At 53.2% G+C, this 20745-nt stretch overlaps 8 protein-coding genes across 8 annotated transcripts; 6 read left to right on the forward strand and 2 right to left on the reverse strand.

Annotated features, from left to right (window-relative positions):
• Positions 1–210: 210 nt before the first annotated feature.
• On the forward strand, positions 211–1357 carry HMPREF1541_03301 (uncharacterized protein; the record flags this gene model as incomplete). Its single annotated transcript, XM_008717653.1, has 3 exons — positions 211–228; positions 284–551; positions 645–1357. The coding sequence occupies 3 exons, from the start codon at positions 211–213 to the stop codon at positions 1355–1357; spliced, it is 999 nt and encodes a 332-aa protein (XP_008715875.1).
• Positions 1358–2546: 1189 nt separating this feature from the next.
• HMPREF1541_03302 (uncharacterized protein) lies at positions 2547–3728 on the forward strand (the record flags this gene model as incomplete). The annotated part of the gene is made up of 1 exon (XM_008717654.1): positions 2547–3728. One exon carries the CDS (start codon positions 2547–2549, stop codon positions 3726–3728), a length of 1182 nt encoding a protein of 393 aa, XP_008715876.1.
• Positions 3729–4445: 717 nt separating this feature from the next.
• HMPREF1541_03303 (ketol-acid reductoisomerase, mitochondrial) lies at positions 4446–5859 on the forward strand (the record flags this gene model as incomplete). Its single annotated transcript, XM_008717655.1, has 4 exons — positions 4446–4653; positions 4701–4732; positions 4783–5061; positions 5107–5859. 4 exons carry the CDS (start codon positions 4446–4448, stop codon positions 5857–5859), a joined length of 1272 nt encoding a protein of 423 aa, XP_008715877.1.
• Positions 5860–6380: 521 nt separating this feature from the next.
• On the forward strand, positions 6381–7619 carry HMPREF1541_03304 (uncharacterized protein; the record flags this gene model as incomplete). Its single annotated transcript, XM_008717656.1, has 1 exon — positions 6381–7619. The coding sequence occupies one exon, from the start codon at positions 6381–6383 to the stop codon at positions 7617–7619; it is 1239 nt and encodes a 412-aa protein (XP_008715878.1).
• A 1818-nt stretch (positions 7620–9437) lies between these two features.
• Positions 9438–10426, forward strand: HMPREF1541_03305 (uncharacterized protein; the record flags this gene model as incomplete). Its single annotated transcript, XM_008717657.1, has 3 exons — positions 9438–9862; positions 9918–9973; positions 10023–10426. The coding sequence occupies 3 exons, from the start codon at positions 9438–9440 to the stop codon at positions 10424–10426; spliced, it is 885 nt and encodes a 294-aa protein (XP_008715879.1).
• Positions 10427–13217: 2791 nt separating this feature from the next.
• Positions 13218–14945, forward strand: HMPREF1541_03306 (uncharacterized protein; the record flags this gene model as incomplete). Its single annotated transcript, XM_008717658.1, has 3 exons — positions 13218–13374; positions 13405–14634; positions 14722–14945. 3 exons carry the CDS (start codon positions 13218–13220, stop codon positions 14943–14945), a joined length of 1611 nt encoding a protein of 536 aa, XP_008715880.1.
• Positions 14946–15179: 234 nt separating this feature from the next.
• On the reverse strand, positions 15180–16304 carry HMPREF1541_03307 (uncharacterized protein; the record flags this gene model as incomplete). Its single annotated transcript, XM_008717659.1, has 3 exons — positions 15180–15875; positions 15921–16130; positions 16197–16304. The coding sequence occupies 3 exons, from the start codon at positions 16302–16304 to the stop codon at positions 15180–15182; spliced, it is 1014 nt and encodes a 337-aa protein (XP_008715881.1).
• A 930-nt stretch (positions 16305–17234) lies between these two features.
• HMPREF1541_03308 (uncharacterized protein) lies at positions 17235–20001 on the reverse strand (the record flags this gene model as incomplete). The annotated part of the gene is made up of 2 exons (XM_008717660.1): positions 17235–18321; positions 18389–20001. 2 exons carry the CDS (start codon positions 19999–20001, stop codon positions 17235–17237), a joined length of 2700 nt encoding a protein of 899 aa, XP_008715882.1.
• Between the last annotated feature and the right edge of the window lie 744 nt (positions 20002–20745).

A 20745-nucleotide genomic window follows, 5' to 3' on the forward strand; every position in this document is an offset into this window, starting at 1 on the left:
AAGCTGGAAGGCAGGGAAGTCGCGTTAGGCTTCCGTGCCAAGTGCGCATGGAAGGGAAGGCCCGAGCGTTCAACTAACTTTAGGTCTCGCTTATGCCTAGAACGCCTTTGGTTGGGCTCGAGATCGCAAAAGCAATTATACCCACTCGCCTTGCGTTGTTGTAGTCTTATGCAAACCATCCCGCTTCCATGGTCTTGATCGAGTTACGGGATGTCGCGTCCTGACAAAGTACTAAGCTTGAGGTAGCGTCTTCAGGTGACTTGCAGGTACTGACTTCCTTCAGACGCCGGCACCCGCACGGCGGTTCGTTCGTCCATCGAGCTCGGCGACCCAGCCTCCAACCTCAGCCAGGAAGTCAGCACCACCCTTCTCCCAGTTTCGTACACCAGGCTCGACGGCGTCTCCCCACAGTCGTGTACCGCAGTTCAGTACCCCAGCGCCAACTCATAAGGATGAGATCAATTCGAGTCTAGAGGATGATGAGACTTCTCCGTCACTACCCCTACGGAACCCTCTCGGTCACGCATCAAACCGCGATCCTATCGACGATGGTCTGAGCGACGGTGACGACCCTGCCAATGATGCGCTAAGTTCGGGCCGGCTGAAGCACGACTCACCACCAATCACTCTCCACACGGATGAAGTTGATGGTGTTGATTTGCCCTGGCAGTCAGACCATCGTGACACCCCGATGCCAAAGAGGAGAAAGGTCTCGCATCCTCACAGGCCCGGCGATGAACCAATAGCAATATCGTCTTCACCATCTGAAGGAGAATCTCGGAGCCCGCAGATGAGCGACGACGAATTGCACGAAGCGTCACCACCTGCCAATGTAACGCCGCACACGACCGCCCGCTTCCGGACTCCCGCGCCTTTCAGAACCCAAGAGGCCAGTCGTTCTTCAAGAACGGTATTCAGGGCGACGGACAGCAGCTCGACGGCCAAATCTGAGATTGTTAACACCCTTCCTGATGCGTTCACCCCATCCAGAAGGAAAGGCAAGCACGCCTATGTGCCGGGAAGTCTCGCGGACACGGTGAGGAACTGGATTCTCGAGGTTTCGACAGAAGATGGTAAGAAGGATGCAAACGATGAGCGAGAAGTCTTGATCGAGGACGCCAGGCTGGAAGCATCTGGTCGGGCAATCACAGCGATCGATCAAAGCGGGCTTCATTGGCTTCTGACGGGTCCGCAACGGTGGAGTGCCTCGAGCATCTCACTAGAAACCGTCCAGCGAATAAAAGAGAAAGGTAAGGTTATTATTCGGAGCACATCCAAGAGCTGGACCGTCCCATTGCAACATCTCGACAGAGGCGCTGACATACAAGTCGCTGGACACTGGGATCTACCGCCATAAGAGCGTGTCGTTTAGGACAGCTTCACGACTCTGACATGAGAAGAGCGTAACTCAAATGCTGATCGGCCACTTTTGAGCGCATGCGGCGCTTGTTTCTTTTACTGAACTTCCCAGCGCTTTTGGTAGGGCAGCAATGGGCGACAACGCTGAAGTCTGTTGATGGGGTCTTGTCGAACACTAGCGGCAGTCAAGCTCCCGTAGCATACACACAGGTCGTGTAGCTTGGCAAAGTGGGTCTCCCAACCCGATTGCACGGCGGCGCGTACTACGTACGGACGATGATAACATCACCACTCGCCCACAGTGCCCATACACCTCTCAACGCATTGTGCATTCACCTAGTGTCTCAAACGTCCATTTCTGCTTTTCCCGCAACGGTGTCTCCCATCTGACGCTGGGTTAGACATTATCTGTGCGTCGGCAAGATACGAACATCCATGACGTCGACATCCTTTTAGCACACTCGCGACATCAGACCATCGGTGTGCTGCCGATGCTGCAAGTAAATGGCACCTTCACGGGGCAGATTCTGTGGACTGTTGAAGATGCCAGCTTTTACGCCCTTGCCGGCGTGGCTAAGCCTTGGATGCTGCTCTGCTGTGTAGTTGCTGGGTTGTGTCTGCCGGTCCCTTTATGGTTGCATAAATCTTACCGTGCAGTAATTCTTACGACGCTTTTCGTTTGCCGCAAAGAGATTGTCGGTACCATCTATAGTGCCGCGACGACAACCGACTTCCTCTGTCCGGTCATTGTAATCGCAATTCAATATGCCATCGCTTCCGCCCACGAGAGCTCTGGCGCTCCGGTGAGTGGCAAGAGCAAGGCTCCGACGCCGCTGTTCTCAGCAAGGATTCTGCCTTGCCACACGACTCACACGAGATTTTTTCCTTCTCGACATTCGTTCGGCTACGCCTACCTTCTTGTCGGGATCCCAATTGGATGGCGGCACGAGGCTGGTTTGCTCACTTGCGATCCAGAGCCCAGTTCGCCGAAAAGATCCTGGTTCTCGGTCCACAATGAAGACTACCTTGCTCGAGGGTCTCATGTTGGCGGGCTTCGAGCGAAGCTTGACGAGTACCTCCAACAACAGAGCGTCGATCCTTCACTGTATCCTCACGCTTACCTGATCACCGTGCCTCGCTTTCTAGGCTGGAGCTTCAACCCGGTCTCCTTTTGGTATCTGTATGACATGAAACAAACGCTCAAGGCCATGATTCTTGAAGTCAACAACACCTTTGACGAACGAAGAATGTACCTCTTGCAGCAAGCCGCTTCTGAAAGTGGCAGCAAGTTCAGGAACAGTTGGAAGAAGGACTTCCACGTCAGTCCGTTCAATGATCGAGAAGGAGGATACTTACTCGTGGCCATCGACCCATTTGCCCGTATGAAATCCTCAAGCGATGGTACAGCGGCTTCTATCGATAACACTATCACCCTGTCGTCGCCAGCCCCTGACACAAAAGCAAAACTTGTGGCTCGTGTCAACTCTATTGCTCCTCCCATCGATCCTACTCGGCTGTCTTCGATAGAGAAAGCCAAGTTCATGCTCAGATGGTGCTGGTCGGGCTTCCTAACGAATCCGCGGATCTTGGTTGAGGCCCGTGTGCTATGGACGAAGAAGAAACTGCAGCTGTTCTATCGTCCAGAAGTCAATACTGGAAGCATCGGCAGACAAGAGAGCCAGGAAGAAGTCATCCTAGAAAGGGCCTTCAGACATTGGTTGACCGCGGTTGCTGAGGAGAGTAACATCACAGTTGCATACACAAGCGCGGCTGGAGTTCAGCGCGGTCACAGGCATGCGCTACCTGGCAACCGAAGACTCCCTCTGACACTTGGGCCGGACGAGGCCGATTTCGACTTAGAGGTGCTCACGCCGGAATGGTACGCGGAGCTCGCGCGGGCTCGGGACTTGAGAGAGACTTTTGCGAGGAGGTATTCCGCGGCACAAAGTGGAGACAGGATGGTCATCGTCAACAACTACGGACAGACGATCTTGAAAGGAGGCTTGGACCGCGCCATCGAAAGGCGAAGAACACGGACAAATTCCAGCGTACAGGAGACCATGCGACGCGCAGCTGCTGATCATCTGCGATCAGGCAAGAATCTACTAAGCTGCATCATAGCCACGTTTGTGCAGCCTTTGATTCGCCCTGTCGAATCAACCGGAGATTCTTGCCTGACGTTGAGCGATTTCATGGATCTTACTGAGGTTGATGGAAGGCACGAAATCGAGTGGGCAGCTATCATAGTGCTACTCGCAGACCGGCTGGCTTTGGGGTTCACTGGCCTTCTCAAATGGTACGCGAAGCTGAGCTGGTACGGGTTGATCTTCATCGTGGTGCACCAACTCAAAAGAGTCATCGTTGCCTGAGCGGGCACGACCAATGTCCGAGTCAAGCATGTCGCTTGCCCAATCCGGAGGATTTTTGAGCTTTCATTGGCCAAACGCATGCAATTTCATCGTATATAAGGACTTGCGCCCTACCATCTCTCCAAGATTCTCTACTTTGCCTTGCAGCCAGAGCCACGCCAAGTCTTGGGACGGATGCGGAAAGTTGGTAGTCTGTCAACAGCCTGCACAAGTTTGGCTCAGCTTTAGAGGAGAATCAAGTCGTGGTTCGACTTATATGGAACATATTCATAACACATCAGATATAATGTGTTACCAGATACGTCTGGCGTCGAGGGGCCTATATGTTGGCTCGCTTTGGCCGGTAGAAAATCATCGTTGAATGTGGTGCAAATCAAATCTAACGCATATTCGGACACAGGATCCCTAGTTCGTAGTCCAGTCCAATAACACTATGCGGTATCACAGTGTCACATGCGTAGGAAATGGGAAAAAGAGTCATTTGTACGGAGCTTGCTGTCGATGCAGATGGAGCGACGGGGAGACTAGCCACTCTCCGGACGATTGTGCGGTATCGGACCGCCAAGACCCTGCAGGTCCGCGCCAGTCATTGGCCGCAGTGGTCTGGCTCGAACTGGTGAGCGTGAGCTTCGGCGGCCGTCTCAAAATTATTATTACCCCAGATTCACCGCTGCAATTCTCTGTCACCGTCCTCAATCGACTCTCTGCTCTTTCACAATGGCTTCCAAGTCTTTCGCACGAACTCTTCGCGCTGCTTCCAAGCAAAAAGTCCCTTCGGGCACCTTCCAACGCAGCTTCTCCTCCGCACTGGCTGCTCGACCAGCTGTTGCTGCCCAGCCCAAAGCTGCGCTCGCTGCGCCCGTGCAACAGCAGTCTCGTGGCATCAAGACCATTGATTTCGCCGGGACCAAGGAGACTGTCTATGGTATGTGTACTACTTTGGATACTGGCCACAATGCTGACTAGAAGCAGAACGTGAGGACTGGCCCAGAGAGAAGCTCCACGTACGATGCCTCCCCCAACACCTTCATGCAACCGTCGCTGACTCTTCCAGGAATACTTCAAGAACGATACCCTTGCCCTCATTGGCTACGGCTCCCAGGGCCACGGCCAGGGCTTGAATCTCCGTGACAACGGTCTCAATGTTATCGTCGGTGTCCGAAAGAATGGTGCTTCGTGGAAGGAGGCCGAGCAAGATGGCTGGATCCCCGGCAAGAACCTCTTCGAGGTCGACGAGGCTATCTCCAAGGGTTCCATTATTATGAACCTACTCAGTGATGCCGCTCAATCTGAGACCTGGCCTGCCATCAAGCCGCAGCTCACCAAGGGAAAGGTAAGCTCTTACTTGGTCTCACGTGAGCACTGCTGACATGTATAGACCCTCTACTTCTCCCACGGCTTCTCTCCCGTCTTCAAGAACCTGACCAAGGTCGACGTCCCCACAGATATCGATGTCATCCTGGTCGCTCCCAAAGGCTCTGGCCGGACCGTCCGCTCCCTGTTCCGTGAGGGCCGCGGCATTAACTCATCTGTCGCTGTTTTCCAGGACGTTACTGGCAAGGCCGAGGAGAAGGCTGTTGCGCTGGGTGTCGCCGTTGGCTCCGGTTACCTCTACAAGACCACCTTCGAGAAGGAGGTCTTCTCTGACCTCTACGGTGAGCGTGGCTGCCTGATGGGCGGTATCCACGGCATGTTCCTCGCTCAGTACGAGGTTCTCCGCGAGCGCGGCCACTCCCCATCTGAGGCCTTCAACGAGACTGTCGAGGAGGCTACTCAGTCGCTGTACCCTCTCATTGGTGCCAACGGCATGGACTGGATGTATGCTGCCTGCTCGACCACCGCCCGCCGCGGCGCCATCGACTGGTCCAGCAAGTTCAAGGACACCCTCAAGCCTGTATTCAATGAGCTGTACGACAGCGTGAAGGATGGCAGTGAGACTCAGCGCAGCTTGGACTACAACAGCCAGCCCAACTACCGTGAGCTGTACGAGAAGGAGATGCAGGAGATTCGTGACCTTGAGATCTGGCGCGCGGGCAAAGCCGTCCGGTACGTTATTCTTCACGCTTCAATCGTTACGAGAACTATGCTAACTTTGCCCACAGCTCCCTCCGCCCCGAGAACAACTAAATAATCGGGCCTGCCTGCTTGACTTTGCATGACAACCGAGATACCAAGGCGTTGGTGTGCACATCCAAAAGTTTACTGGGAGGATTTCAAGAGGATAGGACGGTCATCAGATGTACCATGTTTGAGGCTGTCGCGCTGCGCTATCATTTCTACAGTCGTGCTTGGTTAGATATTCAGACCAATGAGACCGATCTCGGAGATCTTGTACAAGACCCACAACTTTTTAACGACACTTCTTTCGAGATCTGCCCGTATCCACGAGATAAAATGACTTTTGTAGTACTACGCCCTTTCTTTGAACCTGCACTAAAAACAACTGGCCGAGTCAACACTACTGACATTTGTAAATTATAGAATTCTACCGAAGGACTCGCCTGCAGGTCTTCGTCCCTGCCCGTTTCTTCCAAGGTGCCCTAGGGAGCAATCGATGCTTCTCATTCTTCGCCAAGTCGAAGCCACACCCTCAAAGTAGGCCGACACTTCGGCCCAGCATCACCAGTACTTACCATCATATCCATAACCACAATGGCCGATCCTTCCACATGCCCGCCTCTAACACCCGCCTCCATCGCGGCAGCGCACGCCAAAATTGCGCCCTACATCCACCGCACACCGCTCCTAACCTCCAAGACGCTCGACAAGATCGCGTCGTCACCCAACCCACGCGCCTACCTCACCGACAACCCACCGATAGGCAGCAAGAATGGTGACCAAAGCAGCAACACGGTCGCCACCCCGCGCCTCCGGCTGCACTTCAAAGCCGAAAACCAGCAACGCATCGGCGCCTTCAAAGCGCGCGGCGCCTTCCACGCCCTCATGCGCCTCAATGAGACGATGGGCCTGGACGAGCTGCGGCGGCGCGGCGGCGTCATTACGCACTCGAGCGGCAACCACGCGCAGGCGCTCGCGCTGGCGGCGCACGTGTTCGGCGTGCCCAGCTGCATCGTCATGCCGGGGATCAGCACGCCGAGCAAGATCTTGGGCACCAAGGAGTATGCGACCGAGGTGGTGTTTAGTGGGAGTACGAGTGTGGAGCGGGTGGAGAAGGTCAAGGAGATGCAGGCGCGGAGTAGTGGGGAGGGGGCGGTGTTGGTGCCGCCGTATGATCATCCGGATATTGTGCTTGGGCAGGGGACGGTGGGGTTGGAGATGGGGGAGCAGTTTGTCGAGGGGAGGGGAAAGGATGAGGAGAAGAAGGAGTTGGATCTTGTGGTGGCGCCGATTGGGGGTGGTGGGTTGTTGGGCGGCATAGCGACGTGGTTCTCGGATAAGCCGACCAAGGTGGTGGGTGCAGAGCCTAGTTTTCAGGGGGCGGATGATGCACGGAGGGGGCTCGTGGAGAGGAAAAGGATAGAGAGTGTCAAGAGTCTGACTATTGCGGATGGATTGCGGACGCCGGTGGGGGTGGTAAACTGGGGCATTGTCAGTGATAAGGAGAAGCTGGAGGCAGTGTATGCTGTGAGCGAAGAAGAGATCAAGATGGCGATGCGTTTGGTGTGGGAGCGGATGAAATGTGTGGTTGAGCCGAGTGGGTGCGTGGCTTTGGCGACGGTCTTGTTCAACGAGGAGTTCAGAAAGTGGATCGCAGAGCAGCAGAAAGAAGGAGAGTTCTGGGATGTTGGTGTTGTCTTTAGTGGTGGAAACACAACGATGAAAGCAGTCGCCGCGCTGTTTGGGGAGGAGAAGGAGTCAATTCCCGAGGAGAGGGAAGAAGGTAAGGTCGGCAAGGGCGGTGAGCGAGTTGCAGAGAATGTCGCTGGCTGATAGAATGTGCAATTGAAGACGTTCCCGAAAGTCAGGTTGTCTGTATCGCTTTGTGGCTTGAGTCTTTCAATCTTAGCGTGCATAATGTACACGCAATCCCGCAGCAGCTCAACCTCTGAGCGCTGTCAACGCAGCCCAACAAACGGGAGGCCATTTCTGTTGACCAGCGCCTCGCGTGTCACTCGGACAGGCCGACACTATGCTCGTTACGTGATCAGCACTGGAGCCACTCTGGCTCTTGACAGACCCTTCACTGGTGTGCAGCTGTTTTGTGGTCCTGATAGGCCCTGACGATCAGATGATTGAAAGTTCGATCGGCAAGAGGGTTCAGCAGAGTATCTGAAGCATCCGGGTACGTTAGCACAGGGTTGGAGCGTGCTTGAGATCAAGGCGAAGGGACAATCACGTATTTTCAGAGTATTGAAATCATGCAAGGAGCGTCTATTGCAACGGGGTGCAGACAACTTTGTCCACTCCAGCCTCTCGTTCTTTCGACCAACATTATTGCTTTGAGCCATACCCAACAGACATCAATTTGGGATCTAAAGGCGACTTCTACCTTAACCCGAAGTCTTATTGAGAACCAAAGCTTTCCATCCAGTAACTTTGATGACTCCAGCCTCCTCGTGCCATTCAAAGCCTCCTCCAGTTACCTCGAAAGTCTTGTCGTCGCCTCCACCGTAGATATTCGTCCATTCCACGTCTTTGATCTCGACTTTGTTGTCGACATCGTAGGAACCTGTCTATATGAGCAGGATTCAGTTATTGAAGTTGTACACTTACCAGCATCAAGTAAACCCTTCAGCTTGGCGGGAAGCAGCTCGCTGTTCTTCACGATGTCGGTCTTGATCAATGTGTTGATGATGAATCCAGGGAGAGCCCAGAAAGGTAACTAACATTCTCGGTCAGTATCCAGATCTTCTTCGAGCGGATTATTTCATACAATGCCGCTCAGGATTGCACCGCCGATACCCAGTTCGTTATCTGGGCCCGTGTTCACTTCCAGACATGTCAGAGTCCAGGTCTACAACAAGCAGTGGGGATGGACTTACGTTTTGCGTGTAGATCGTACCACACATAACCTGGATGGTGCTCCATTCTGCTCTCAGGCTTGACGTTATTGTCCCAATCTATACCAAACTTAGTGAGTCATACTGAACACAGTTAGTGGGATAGATTGCATACATTTCGGACCTCCAGCAATTACTAGCCACAAATCTAGAGGGTGGTTCTGTACATCGACCAGGTTAGTGCCCGTCTTTCGATTGTGTTCAGTGTACTTACGGTCTTATTGACTATGGTTACTGTCATGCTGACGGTGGGAGTATTGCCTAGTCCTCGGGGCACTGATGTACGCGGGATGACAACCTCGACTGGGGCATCATCCAAGTTAAATGGTTTTTGAGTAGGCTTATGTATGTCGCTCCGTTCCGGGTCCACGGAAGCATGATGTTATGAGATGTGGCGCTGCTGAGCATTGCAGTGTTTGAAGTCTTGGCTACATGGTTGTGTACCCATACTACGTCCTGTCACTAATTGCTCTGCGGGACTCAAAGACCTGGGCCCTGTCAAAGCCGTCAGTGAATGATGCGAAATCTCGTATGAGTCCAGTACCTTACATGATGTGGAATTTTATGGAGTAACCGCCGTCTCGACTCTCGAGAATGTAGAATTAGGGGTTTTCGATCCGGCTACATGCCTGGCGCGCCCTGATAAACTGAATACTAGTATGGCATATTCCCATTGTGCCAAGCGGCTCATTCAAATCTATCATCAAATCTGCAAGAGGGTGCCTCGATCTTGTCACTTGCAATAAAGATGGGCGACAACAACGTTGATATAACCAGGTTTCTAGTCAAGAACGAAGGACAACGATTTACGAAAACAGCTGTTCTGAAGAGCCGAGGAGAGCCTGTTGCGCAATTTGCGTCAGCGTGGAACATTCAATCTCAGATGACAGCGATTGCGGCTCTGGACACACTGTCCAATCAACTCTGGTACGTTCTGGTAAACCACCAGATCTCTGTGCCATTACCAGCTGCTTTGTCGCTGGATGGAAGTTCCGGGGGAACAAAACTTGGCTTAGGGTTAATCACCATCACTGTCGCCGCGGATGCACAGAAGCAAGGAAAGATCTTGAAGAAAGGCACTGGCAGTCATGAGCAGCCACCTCTCGAAACCTTGGAAACGGAAATCGAGATCGAGCAGGTTGGCCCAACTGCAACTCAGCACTCGCAAAGCGCGTAAGTCGTCTGAACACGACTCAAGCGGATAAGTCTGTGCTGAAAATTACATCAGGTCAAATTCGATCAGTAAAGATTTGGGTGCTAATATCGGAATGTTTGGAAATACTCGTAAGTGCAACTGCGCTCTCAGCTCGTCTCCTATGCTAACGTTTTTGAGCTACTGCTGGTGTCTCAGCAAGCTACTCGGTATCCCAGAGCCTCAGCAACACCGTCTACGACGTCGAGATTACTAGCAACCTCGGAGATCGTCGACGTAGCCAAGTGTGGACTTTCGATCACACTGGAATGGACAGTAATGCGGCCAAAAGTACTTTCAACTATCAAGTACAAGAGCTTTGGCGTGTTTCTGGGGCTGGACCACCGGGGAAAGAATGGACAAATGTGCTTGAGAACTTCGCAATGACCTTGAGCATAAAGTGGCAGCCTGAGGTTACCTACAAAGTTGGGGGGACTGCTGCAGAACCAAAACGGTTTGTGGACACCATGGAGGAAAATTTCAGTTTGATTTGGACGCAGAAGGATATTCCTGCGAGTCTGACTGCAGGTCGGATGTCTCACTAGCGGGAAAATTACCTCATCCTGTAACAAGTACTCGGGGTTGGCAGTCATTGCATCTTTCTGTTACCTAGAGGCTTCCATACTTTAACAACTTCATTATACTAATATGAATTCTTGCATCTTATTTGGTGATGCTGTACATCGCTAACTGTGCATAAGGGGTTCGACAAGTCTCCAAACGGGTAGTGATTGGCCAGATTTCGATGCAAGTAGTTGAAAAGTGGTGGCTTGGGCTGTCATGTAGGCAGGGGAGCTGTCACCCAGCATCGAAGCCAGATCTAGATCTTTGAGCTCGGACCATTGATGTGTACCGGAATGGTTGGGGAGCGCGGAGTACATCTAACAGCAGCCATGTTTTAGTTCCTTGCTGTAGAAAATCGAAACACTTCTCTCGATCGGTTTCGTGACTCTAATCCAGCCTCGCGTCTACTACTTGTGTGTAGATACTAATAGGTAGCAATCGTGAGCTTGCTCATCGCAGTTCCCTAAGAATCGAACCGAATCTCAATCCACCTCCACTATGTCGACAAACGGCAACATTGACCAGCCGGACGAGGGATTCAGGGCAGACAACATCATCAGCCGATGGCAGAATCCCAACCGAACTTTCACGACATACCATCCTGTGATCATCCCTCCAACACAACCTTTCCAGACAATGGCAGACGCGCAAGCTTGGGCTCAGGCAACTTTGTCGTATCTTATCACCCCTACTTTGGAATTAGATGGTCGATGCCCCCTGGACGTTCCCGCAGCTCGAGACGGTAAAAGCCACGTCGTTATAGGTAAGAGTTGAGCGAACTTGAGCTTTTCCCGATATACTTTCAAGGTCCTCTCTGACTCAAACATACGTTCAGTCCAAAGCACAGAGTTTGCTTTCAACAAATATCCTGCCGGACAAGATATCGATGGAAACGAAACGTTCGCAGCCGATGCTTCTCATCCTGTAACATATGAGTATTTCCAGGAAGCTTTGAAGATCTTGGAAAAAGGGGTCAGAGGGTCTCAATTCCAGGATCACGCCATCGTGCTTTCACTCACAGCTGTGGTCGACTATGGTCCCATTCCAGGTTTGAATATCAATTTGGCCGAAAATGCTTCCTTCGTGGTTAACAATCAGATGGAAGGCTGTCAGAAGATCACGAAGTTTACTGAATCTAACATAGACAACTGGGACACGTCACGATACTTCGATTGGAACATCGATCGTCAAGAAGCGGTTGATTCCCCAGAACGTCTTCGGGAACATACTCACACTATCCGTGACTTTCTTGGACAAGGCAAAGATCTGGCAATTGGCGTTGGCATCTGCCTCGACTCGGCTCTGGAGACATACCCAGGCACACATCTCTTGATGTTTTCGGGTGGATCGATGAATGCTGCAGCTGTCAAGGACCGAACCAAGGGAGGTTTTGTGTGGGGCGATACTATTCATTTTTTAGGCGGCATGAAGAACCCAGGAGAACGGACTTTCAAGGAGCCCATTCGCTTGGGCGAACATCGCAATGGAGAAGAAGCGGCGCTATTCGCTGAATATGCCAGGCACTTGGCTGCGGCGGGCTTACCGCAAGATCAGATTGACAATCTAAGAACCGTATCCCCGAGTGACGTGGATGCTTTCATGTGGCAGGAAAGAATCGGTATGACATGGCCCTTGACAATCAGAGAGGGACAAGCATACTACCGGCGAATGGACTACAATCGCGTGGGAGACTCTGAGATTGTCATGGGAAAGCCGCGACCGCTGCCAAAGGAACCCATGGCGGCTGATGGTCGGATTCCTCTCAACATGGTGCAGATGAACGAGTTTGAGACGGCAGAAGAGTTTATTGAAGTTTGGGACGATGCTCTGATTGCAGCCGATAGGAGAGGTCTCGAGATTTCGTATGATCAGCTCTGGGAGTTGCATAACTTTGCTGTGGAGGATGCTGTGGCCGAAGGCCGGTCGGTCGGGGGCTTGCACTGGGCCCAGCGTGTTCAGGAAGCAATGCAAGTGAGCGGCGAACCTGACGGCTTTCCTATGGATGGTGCAGCCGGAGGTGGGAGCGCTGACAATGGGCACAACCATTCGCTAACCCCGGAGGATCTAGCAAGAGAGAGACAGAGGGAGATCGAGAGACAGAGGGAGATCGAGAGACAGAGGGAGGAAGCTCGCCGTGCAGGGGAGCGACGTCTTGACAGAGAGCGCAGAGAAGCAGAACATCATGGCAGATGAGATCTCTGAACAGCCTCTAGCACCAGCTTCCGCTACTACCAAATCCAGTTTACCCATTTAGCTTATTCATGGCTCATTAGAAGTTCTATTCCGTACACTTCATCCCTTTCGGTGCTTTCTTTCCGAGATGCTGTCGGGCGCCAATATTTCAGGTCACTTACGAGCAGGACTCAGGAACTGGGATGGCTTCTCCAAATCTACTTCAAACAGTGCTAGGCCTCTCTTTCAAGCCTGGCCATGCAAGAATCAGCGTGTGAGGCTTCTCCAACACCGGGAAATGCTTGTCTACGTTAATTCACACTCGGAGAGGAGAGATCTTTAAGCACTAGCGGGCCGCTACACAAGCCTCGCTATAGTATGGGGGTGGGATCCTGCTCCGCAAAGTCCCACTTCATGCGGAGAACATGAGAGTCTGGGGAGCTCATCGGCTGCATGAACGAGATGTCCGCCTTCTAGTACTAGAAACATGGGGGCTGCAGCGATTGAAGGCGCCCATGCTCCTCATTAACTCTTTGATGTTCGTTGCTCTCCTCTGCTAAGCGATCTCTGGTCAACTCTTGCACATTCACTGTAGCAATTATGGGTCGATCCAAGGGCCGTGAGACATCCATTAAGGACAATTGGAAATGCGTGAGCATTTGTTTGGCCATGGCTCTTGCCAACTGCCAGTATGGCTACGACACAGCAACTATAGGCGGGTTTCAAGGCAAGCCGAACATCCTCTGCTGGACAGAATGTGTCCGTTGACGTCCCTCAGCAATGGTAGGCTTCCTCAAAGTATTTGGCTACCCCGACCCGGAGCGACCCATCGGCTACAATATCGGCACCAAGCCACAGCAACTCATAACGTCGTTCTTGAACGTCGGCACCATCATCGGTGTCCTTCTCACAGGGCCCTTTGCGCACTTCTTCGGTCGTAAGGTGGGAGTCTGGACTGCCTGCTTAGTTTCCTGCACCGCCTGCGCTATTCAAATTGGAACCTCCAACCTCGCCGGCCTCTACGCCGGCCGCTTACTGATCGGAGCCAGCAATGGATTTTTCATCACTTTTGCCAACACCTACACTGCCGAAGCGTCGCCAGCGCACCTGCGGGGCTTCATTGTCTCCTTCTTTGGCATCTGGGTTTCTGTCGGTTCTCTACTTGGCACCATTGCGGACAACTACAGCAAGAGTCTCGATTCCAAACTCTCCTACCAGATCCCCCTCGCCACCATCTTCGCCATTCCCGTCATGCTTTCCATTCTGATATTCTTCATTCCAGAATCGCCTCGCTGGCTACTTGTGCACGATCGCCCAGAAGACGCGCGCAAGTCTCTCCTGCGCCTGCGCGGGAACAGCATGTCTCCTGAGCTCATCGAAGAGGAGTTTGTGGAGATGAAGCGCGGCATTGACGAGGAGAAAGAACTCGGCAGCTCTGTCTCTCTCCTGGACCTGTTCCGGGGTCCCGACCTCCGCCGCACGCTGCTGTGCTTTGGCGTTATCCTCTCGCACGCCTCGTCCGGTATCTGGCTCGTCATAGCCTACGGTACTTTCTTCTTCCAGATGGCCGGAGTGGATAACGCCTTCCAAGCATCAATCCTCTCAACCGCTGCCTCTTTCGCAGGTGTTCTTGTCGGCCTGTACTTTGTGCACAAATGGATCGGCCGCCGCTTCAGCATGTGCTTAGGGAGCCTGGGTGCTGGCCTTTGCATGCTTGCGGTTGCTATATCGTACCACGTCGCTCCAAACACGAAGCCTGCGGGCAAATCATTGGTGGCGTTCATTATGATCTATGGATTCGTGTACAATGGCTTCTCCGGCACTCTGAGCTGGCCCGTTACCACCGAGGTCGTATCTTCTCGGCTGCGAGTCATGAGCATCGGCTTCGGCACCGCAATCAACTATTTCTTCAGCTGGTTGGTTAGCTATACCGCCCCGTACTTCATCAACAAGACGGAACTCAACTGGGGCCCTCGTTATGCTTATATCTGGGCTGGGAGTAACTTTGCAACTTTCTGTACGTTGACCCTTCCCAGATTGTCCGTTCCATCCAGCACGACACGGATGTATTCATGAGAATTTCCCATACTAATGCGCCACATAGTGTTTTTCTTCTTCTTCCTACCGGAGATGAAGGGCAGGTCTTTGGAGGAGCTCGACGAGCTGTTTCAGAACAGGGTCAGCGTGAAGGATTTCTCAAAGTATCAGTGCGTAAGTTCGCAGCGAGCAAGGGAGATCGTAGAGCAGCAAATCCATGGCGATGAGGCCCATAGTAAGGATGGGGAAGTTGAGGTCGAGCACCACGAGGATGCCGCGGGGAAGGTGTGAATTGAAGTCTCCTGCGAGTTTCGAGGCAGAGAAAGGCGCGTCGGATGTGCATCGTGACGACAGGGGTGACTGTGGCACAGAGTTGGTGGCTTCAACACCACGGAGGCATACATGGCCTTGTAGAGGTAGAGAAAGGTGCGATATCTTTCAGTAGGATGATCACGGCTGTAGGCTTGAATAGGTATTGCGGATTCTATACTCATGAAAGTTGTGCTATGGATGGCATCCGTCTTCTCAAGCATTGACATCAACAGTCTTCGGCGCCTCGTGCTGGAAGCCCAACTTCTTAGCAATTGCCTCGTGCGCAGCATCCGCCGTCTTCTTCGGTTCGGTGAAGCTCATGTCGACCTTGTTGAGACCCCAAGCCGTCGGGCTATCGTCGTGAACGGTGGTGCGCCGCAAGTCACGCTTGTACTTGCCCTCGAACGCGCCTCCAGCGGCACGGTGCAGTGTGCACCTGTTGTCCCAGATAATCATGTCGGACTCGTTCTCCCAGCCCAAGCTGACAGTATACTTCTCCTGGCTGACGTGGTCAAGAAGTTTATTTCTGAGCGCCGTGGACTTATCCTCGGGTAGGCCTTCGATGTGATGCATATGCGCTGCGATATACAGGTTCATGCGTCCGGACGGCTCATGCTTCTGCAGGATCCTGTGTCTACTGAAGCCGTCCTTGGTTGGGTCCAGGTCTTTGAAAAACTCGGGGCTTCCAAGCTTGCGAGAGTAAGCGATCGTGTGGGCACCAACGTAGTCATTATCCAGGAGATCTTGCTTAGTAGCATTATCAAGATCGTCCCAGGCGGTACGGGAGTCGGCAAAGTCAGTGTTGCCACCCAGGCCCTGATTTGGTGGTGGGATGGTGATTGCTCGGAGGCAGGAAAAGGATGATCGCCGAGGATTAAAAGATGAATCGACATGGAAGAGTGCATTACCCTGTGATATTTAGAGGGTTGGCATGTGGTGCGTCTGGAGGCTCACCTTGCCGAACTGTGCCTTCGGGCTATTTGGGTCTAGGACACCACCATTCTCGTCTATATTGCCAGCGTCGAAAAGCTCGTAGAATTCATAACGAGATTTACGACCAGCTACCATGTAGCGCCTCGTGTGGTCGAGCTCACCTAGCCTTCGGGAGAATTCGACGTGCTTAGCGTCACTCAAACCAGTCTTGCGAAAGACGCAGACGCCATACTACGCTAGATGTCAGCCGAGTTCGCTGTATCGCTCCTGGGATCCTGCCTTCGCTAGCGCAGCGACGACCTCGTCAAACTGCTTGTCTGACAAGTTCTGGAAATCGACACCTTGCACTTCGGCGGCGAAGGTAGGATGTAGCTCCTTCACTGTGATCGTGCTGAAAGCGGACATGGTGGGATGACGGTGAATCAAATTCTGCGTGAGCGATGCCAGCTATCACTCCAGTCAGGACTTTGCAACCGAGTTATACAATGGCCGTGTCTCCAAATGCGTTGCTTCCCTTCAGGTACTCCACAAGTGGAAGCCCCATCGTTGTTCCACGGCTCTTGATGTTTGACCGGTCACAACTGCGGCCGACTTGGTCTTCTCCGCACACGTTGGTGGGGCGCTTGCGGGGCGTGGCATTGAGTCTTTGGGTCAACAGGTTGCTATGAGGAGGTGATATACCCCGAGTATGTCATGGGACATGCGGGGCACTACTGTGATCTGCATATTTCTCCACGCGGAGTAGCATGGGGAACGCGGGGGCATTCACTGATTCAATATCAGCTCAGCCATGTCGGGTGTCGCGACATGGAGTCTTTCGGCAACGAGCATAACGCTGTATAAACAGAAACCGCCGCTTCTGATCCAACCTGCCGCAATCTTGCGGCCAAATGCGGTCCCAGACGCGAAGCGAGAGGACCCAGTCACCTAGATCCAGTGTGCCCACATCGCATTCAGTATTCCAATAGGTTGAATACATTTAGAAGTTCTACGCTTGTGACTCCGCTTTCATCAATGAATGGCCTCCGCCTTTGCGAAGTAGAGAGGAGATTGAAAAGGGCAAGCAAGGCAAGTTGTCAAGGTAGAGTTTCGATAGTCACGTGACTCTCTTGGCAACAAGCCACCTCCGGTCGTCGCTTGGGTTCGGTGGAACATGGTAAGGATGAATTCTGAATTGGTGTGAACGGCACTGGTGCAGGCCAGATAGATCTCAGTCCGTCGGGGCTCTTACTGGCAGTACCGTTTTTGCTTTTGCAATCTAGCAGTCCATCAGGTATCATTACTCTGGGGTCGATCTATCGACAGCTTCAGACTCTGGTCGCGATCAGCCTCGACTTAGAACCTCTCCTCGCCACTCGCAGCACCCAGATATGTCCATCTCAAAGCCGCCCCATCGCCAACATCCTTCTCGAACATCACCACCTTCTCCTCACCCGGCATGACATCAAACCCATTGTCGCTAAGTGCGCCACCACCCCTGAACTCCTGAAAGACAAAACCCTTCACCGGCCTCTCCGCCGTGAGCTTCACTGCCTTTCCCCCTTCCACCACACGAAGATCCACCCCTCTTCCATCCCATTCCAAATACTTCAACGGGTCCGGCCACGCTGTATCAGTTCCCAGCACCTGCCCGCTCTCGTCCATGACCTTCGCATATATCACATAGGGATCCCACTTCTGCACCTCGAACGGCTTCACGCCCTTCTTGTGGCGCGCCGGGTACTTGAAGTAGCCCGCCTGGTTTTCCACCCACGTATGCTGGTCTTCGGGCACTATGGCTTCGTGCGCCAACTCCTGCGTTTCCACCTGCACCTCACCCTTCAGAACCTCAGTGGTAGCATTCCCCTTCGCCTCCACCATCCTCACCACCCTCTCCGCCACCTCCTCCCCCGTCTTAACCGACAAGAACCTCACTGCTACCCTCACCACCTTCGTCTCCACCTCCGCACTCGCAACCCAGACCTCATATCCCCTGTCCCCTAAGACCAGCGTCGGATCCGTATGTCCCACCGTCCACGGCACGAACGGCCTCTGCACCCCCACCGTCACCCGCGCCAACGCGCGCTTGATGGCGTAGTATCCTGGCTTCGGCACCAGACAGTAATCCACGACCGCCCAGCTCATGGTGGGCCAGCAGTCGTTCAGCTGCCAGACCAGGACGCCGCCACACTTCCGCCCGCCGGGGCTACCCCACTGTCGACGCCAGGCACGGTACGCGTTCGTCATGGCCTCGGCTTGTACGAGTTGGGTGAGGTGCGTGAAGCGTGCAAGATCGTAGTCGATGCGGAAATTCTCGGCTATATAGGTGAGGAGACGGCGCTCGTGGTCGATAGCACGGTTGTGGTGGTCCATTAAGATGGAGCCAGGGTAGAGTTGTTTAAGGTCGGTGATGGCGGATTTGATGGTTTCGAGGTGTGGATATCTACACAGATGTTAGGATGGCAGAGCTGGAGGTCAAGGAGGAGGAAGGTTCAGCTATGGGAACTTACGCCTCCATGCCGAACTCGGATACGAAGCGGCCGGACATGCCGGGTGCTTGTTGGTAACGCTGCATGGTGCCGTGCCAGATGTGCCACTGATGTAGGTCGCCGATCGTAGGATCTGTTGTCCACTTGCCATCTGCGGCCTGGGTCTGCTTTCCGGGTCCCCAGGGTGAGGAGGGATGGTAAGCTGCCAGACCTGAGGGGTCCTCTTCCGCGCAGACACGCGGCAGAAGATGTTCGTAGATATACCGTGCGGGGAAAGTGGATTTCAGCCAGGACTCGGGATCTTTGTCGGAATCGTAGTTGTATTCCAGCTGATAGCGTTCCTGGATCTGGTAATCTTCGTTGTTGCCAGCCCAAATCACCAGGGACGGGTGATTGCGTAGACGGCGGACGCTGTGTCGAGCTTCGGTCTCGAGTTGGGCAAGAAAGCAAGGATACGTCGGAGTGTTCTGGCACGCCATGCAGAAGTCTTGCCACGCCAGGATGCCCAGCTCATCGCACGCGGCGAAGAAAGCTGGATCTTCGTATATACCGCCGCCCCAGACCCTGATCATGATCTGGTTACCTTGTAGGATGAGCTTGATCCAGTCATGATAGCGTCTAGGGTGGATTGAGGGAAGGAAGCTGTCAGCCGGGATCCAGCAGGAGCCCCCACAGAAGATATCGATATTGTTAACACGGAAATAGAAGGAGGTCCCATGGCTGTCGTGCTCTTGAATGAGCTGAACGCGCCGGAAGCCTATCAGCCTGGACTGAGAGGCGGCGCTGTTTGAGACGATGGATGCTTTGAGCTCGTAGCGTGCTTGTGGACCGTAGCCTGCCGGATACCAAAGGGCTGGATCATTAACACGAAAGTCACACGTCGCAAGACCGTGGTCATCGGACTCTGCAATAGTATCGAGCACAGAGTTGCCATCCAAGATCAGCGAGAAACGTACCTTCGACGCTTTCCCGGGGGCTATCTTGGCGAGCAACTTCCCAGTAACGACTTTCAGATTGTCACTAACATCGGCCTGAAACCAAACGTCTTCTATTCGAGATGAGTAAGTTTGCAAAAAGACTGGCCTCCAAATTCCCACGGATACTAGGATCGGACCCCAATCCCAACCCCAGTGATACTGAGCTTTGCGTATGGGCAGGCGACCGTTCTCAGTCTGATGTGCGATGAAGCGATGCTCGTGCTCGTGTTCCTTCACCATCTCTCTTCCCCGCAAAAGAGCGGAAGGGAAGTCAATCTCAATGACGTTGTCCCCTGTGGAGTTCATCTTCCCCGTGATGTTTATTCGGTATTCGATGAACATGTTGTCTGCATCCAGGATCTTGGCACCATTCAAGCTCACGGTGGCCAGTGTATCAAGTCCCATAAATACTAGGTCTGTTGTCGACCCAGCGTCCACAGAGGGTGTGGGAAATGTCGTCTTGTACGTCCATTGCTTTTCTGGTATCCATCGCGTGGTGAGCTCATTCATGTCAACGAAAGGGTCTTGGATGACGCCATGGTGTTGCAGGTCCTTGTGTACAGAGCCCGGGACGGTCGCCTCTAGCCATGGTTGGTCGTTCTCTTCTCCGGTCTGCTTAAACGTCCACCCCTCTTTGAGCTCCTGTACTTGTACCATGTTGCTGGTGGTACGTTGGTTGGCGACTTGGATGATAATGCTGAAAAGAAGAAGAGCGCTCTGGCTGATTAGTCTCAAGAGCGAGGGCTACGCAAATGATTGGTCTGCGTGGATTGATCGTTGTGCCTGCCGGTCCGATGGTATCCAAACATCGAGGGTTCGGTACCCGCTCGATATCCCGCACCATGCCCGTGCAACTCCTAATAATACGTGGGATATGGGGGTGTCCCACAGTTGGCTGGTGTCTGATACCAAGTTCGGGCCGCTTGAGCTACTCTTGGTGGAGGGTGGGTAGGATATGAGCGTTTTAATTACCCGCCCGGGACGTGGAATTTCTTGGGATCATCTCCAGCGGTGTTACCGCCAGCATTTAGGCAGGGTTTCCATTGGAACGAAGGCCGATTTCTCGGCACACATGTGCTGCTGGGGATCATGCTTATGCAGTACGTTAAACGAACGTGAACTGCTGTACAGCAGGACACGGGATAGGCAAGGATTCGAAGCGGATGGAAATTGTCGCTTTGTCATTACAAGATGATCGCAGCTTTGCTAACAAGGCTGGTTCTCTCATTCATACTGTAGATCGAACACGGAAGCATCGTGGATAGCAGACGAAGGGTCATTTGAACTAACATTACAGTCAGAACGTGTGATGGCGATCTTGTCTCCAAGGAGCCTGGTAAATGTTACATTGTCGCCCCTCGCTTCTCTCCCCAAAGCTATCCCCCGACAACCCCCACACCG

Source organism: Cyphellophora europaea, assembly GCF_000365145.1.
Source record: "Cyphellophora europaea CBS 101466 unplaced genomic scaffold supercont1.3, whole genome shotgun sequence".
In the NCBI taxonomy this organism is placed as follows: Eukaryota; Fungi; Ascomycota; class Eurotiomycetes; order Chaetothyriales; family Cyphellophoraceae; genus Cyphellophora; species Cyphellophora europaea.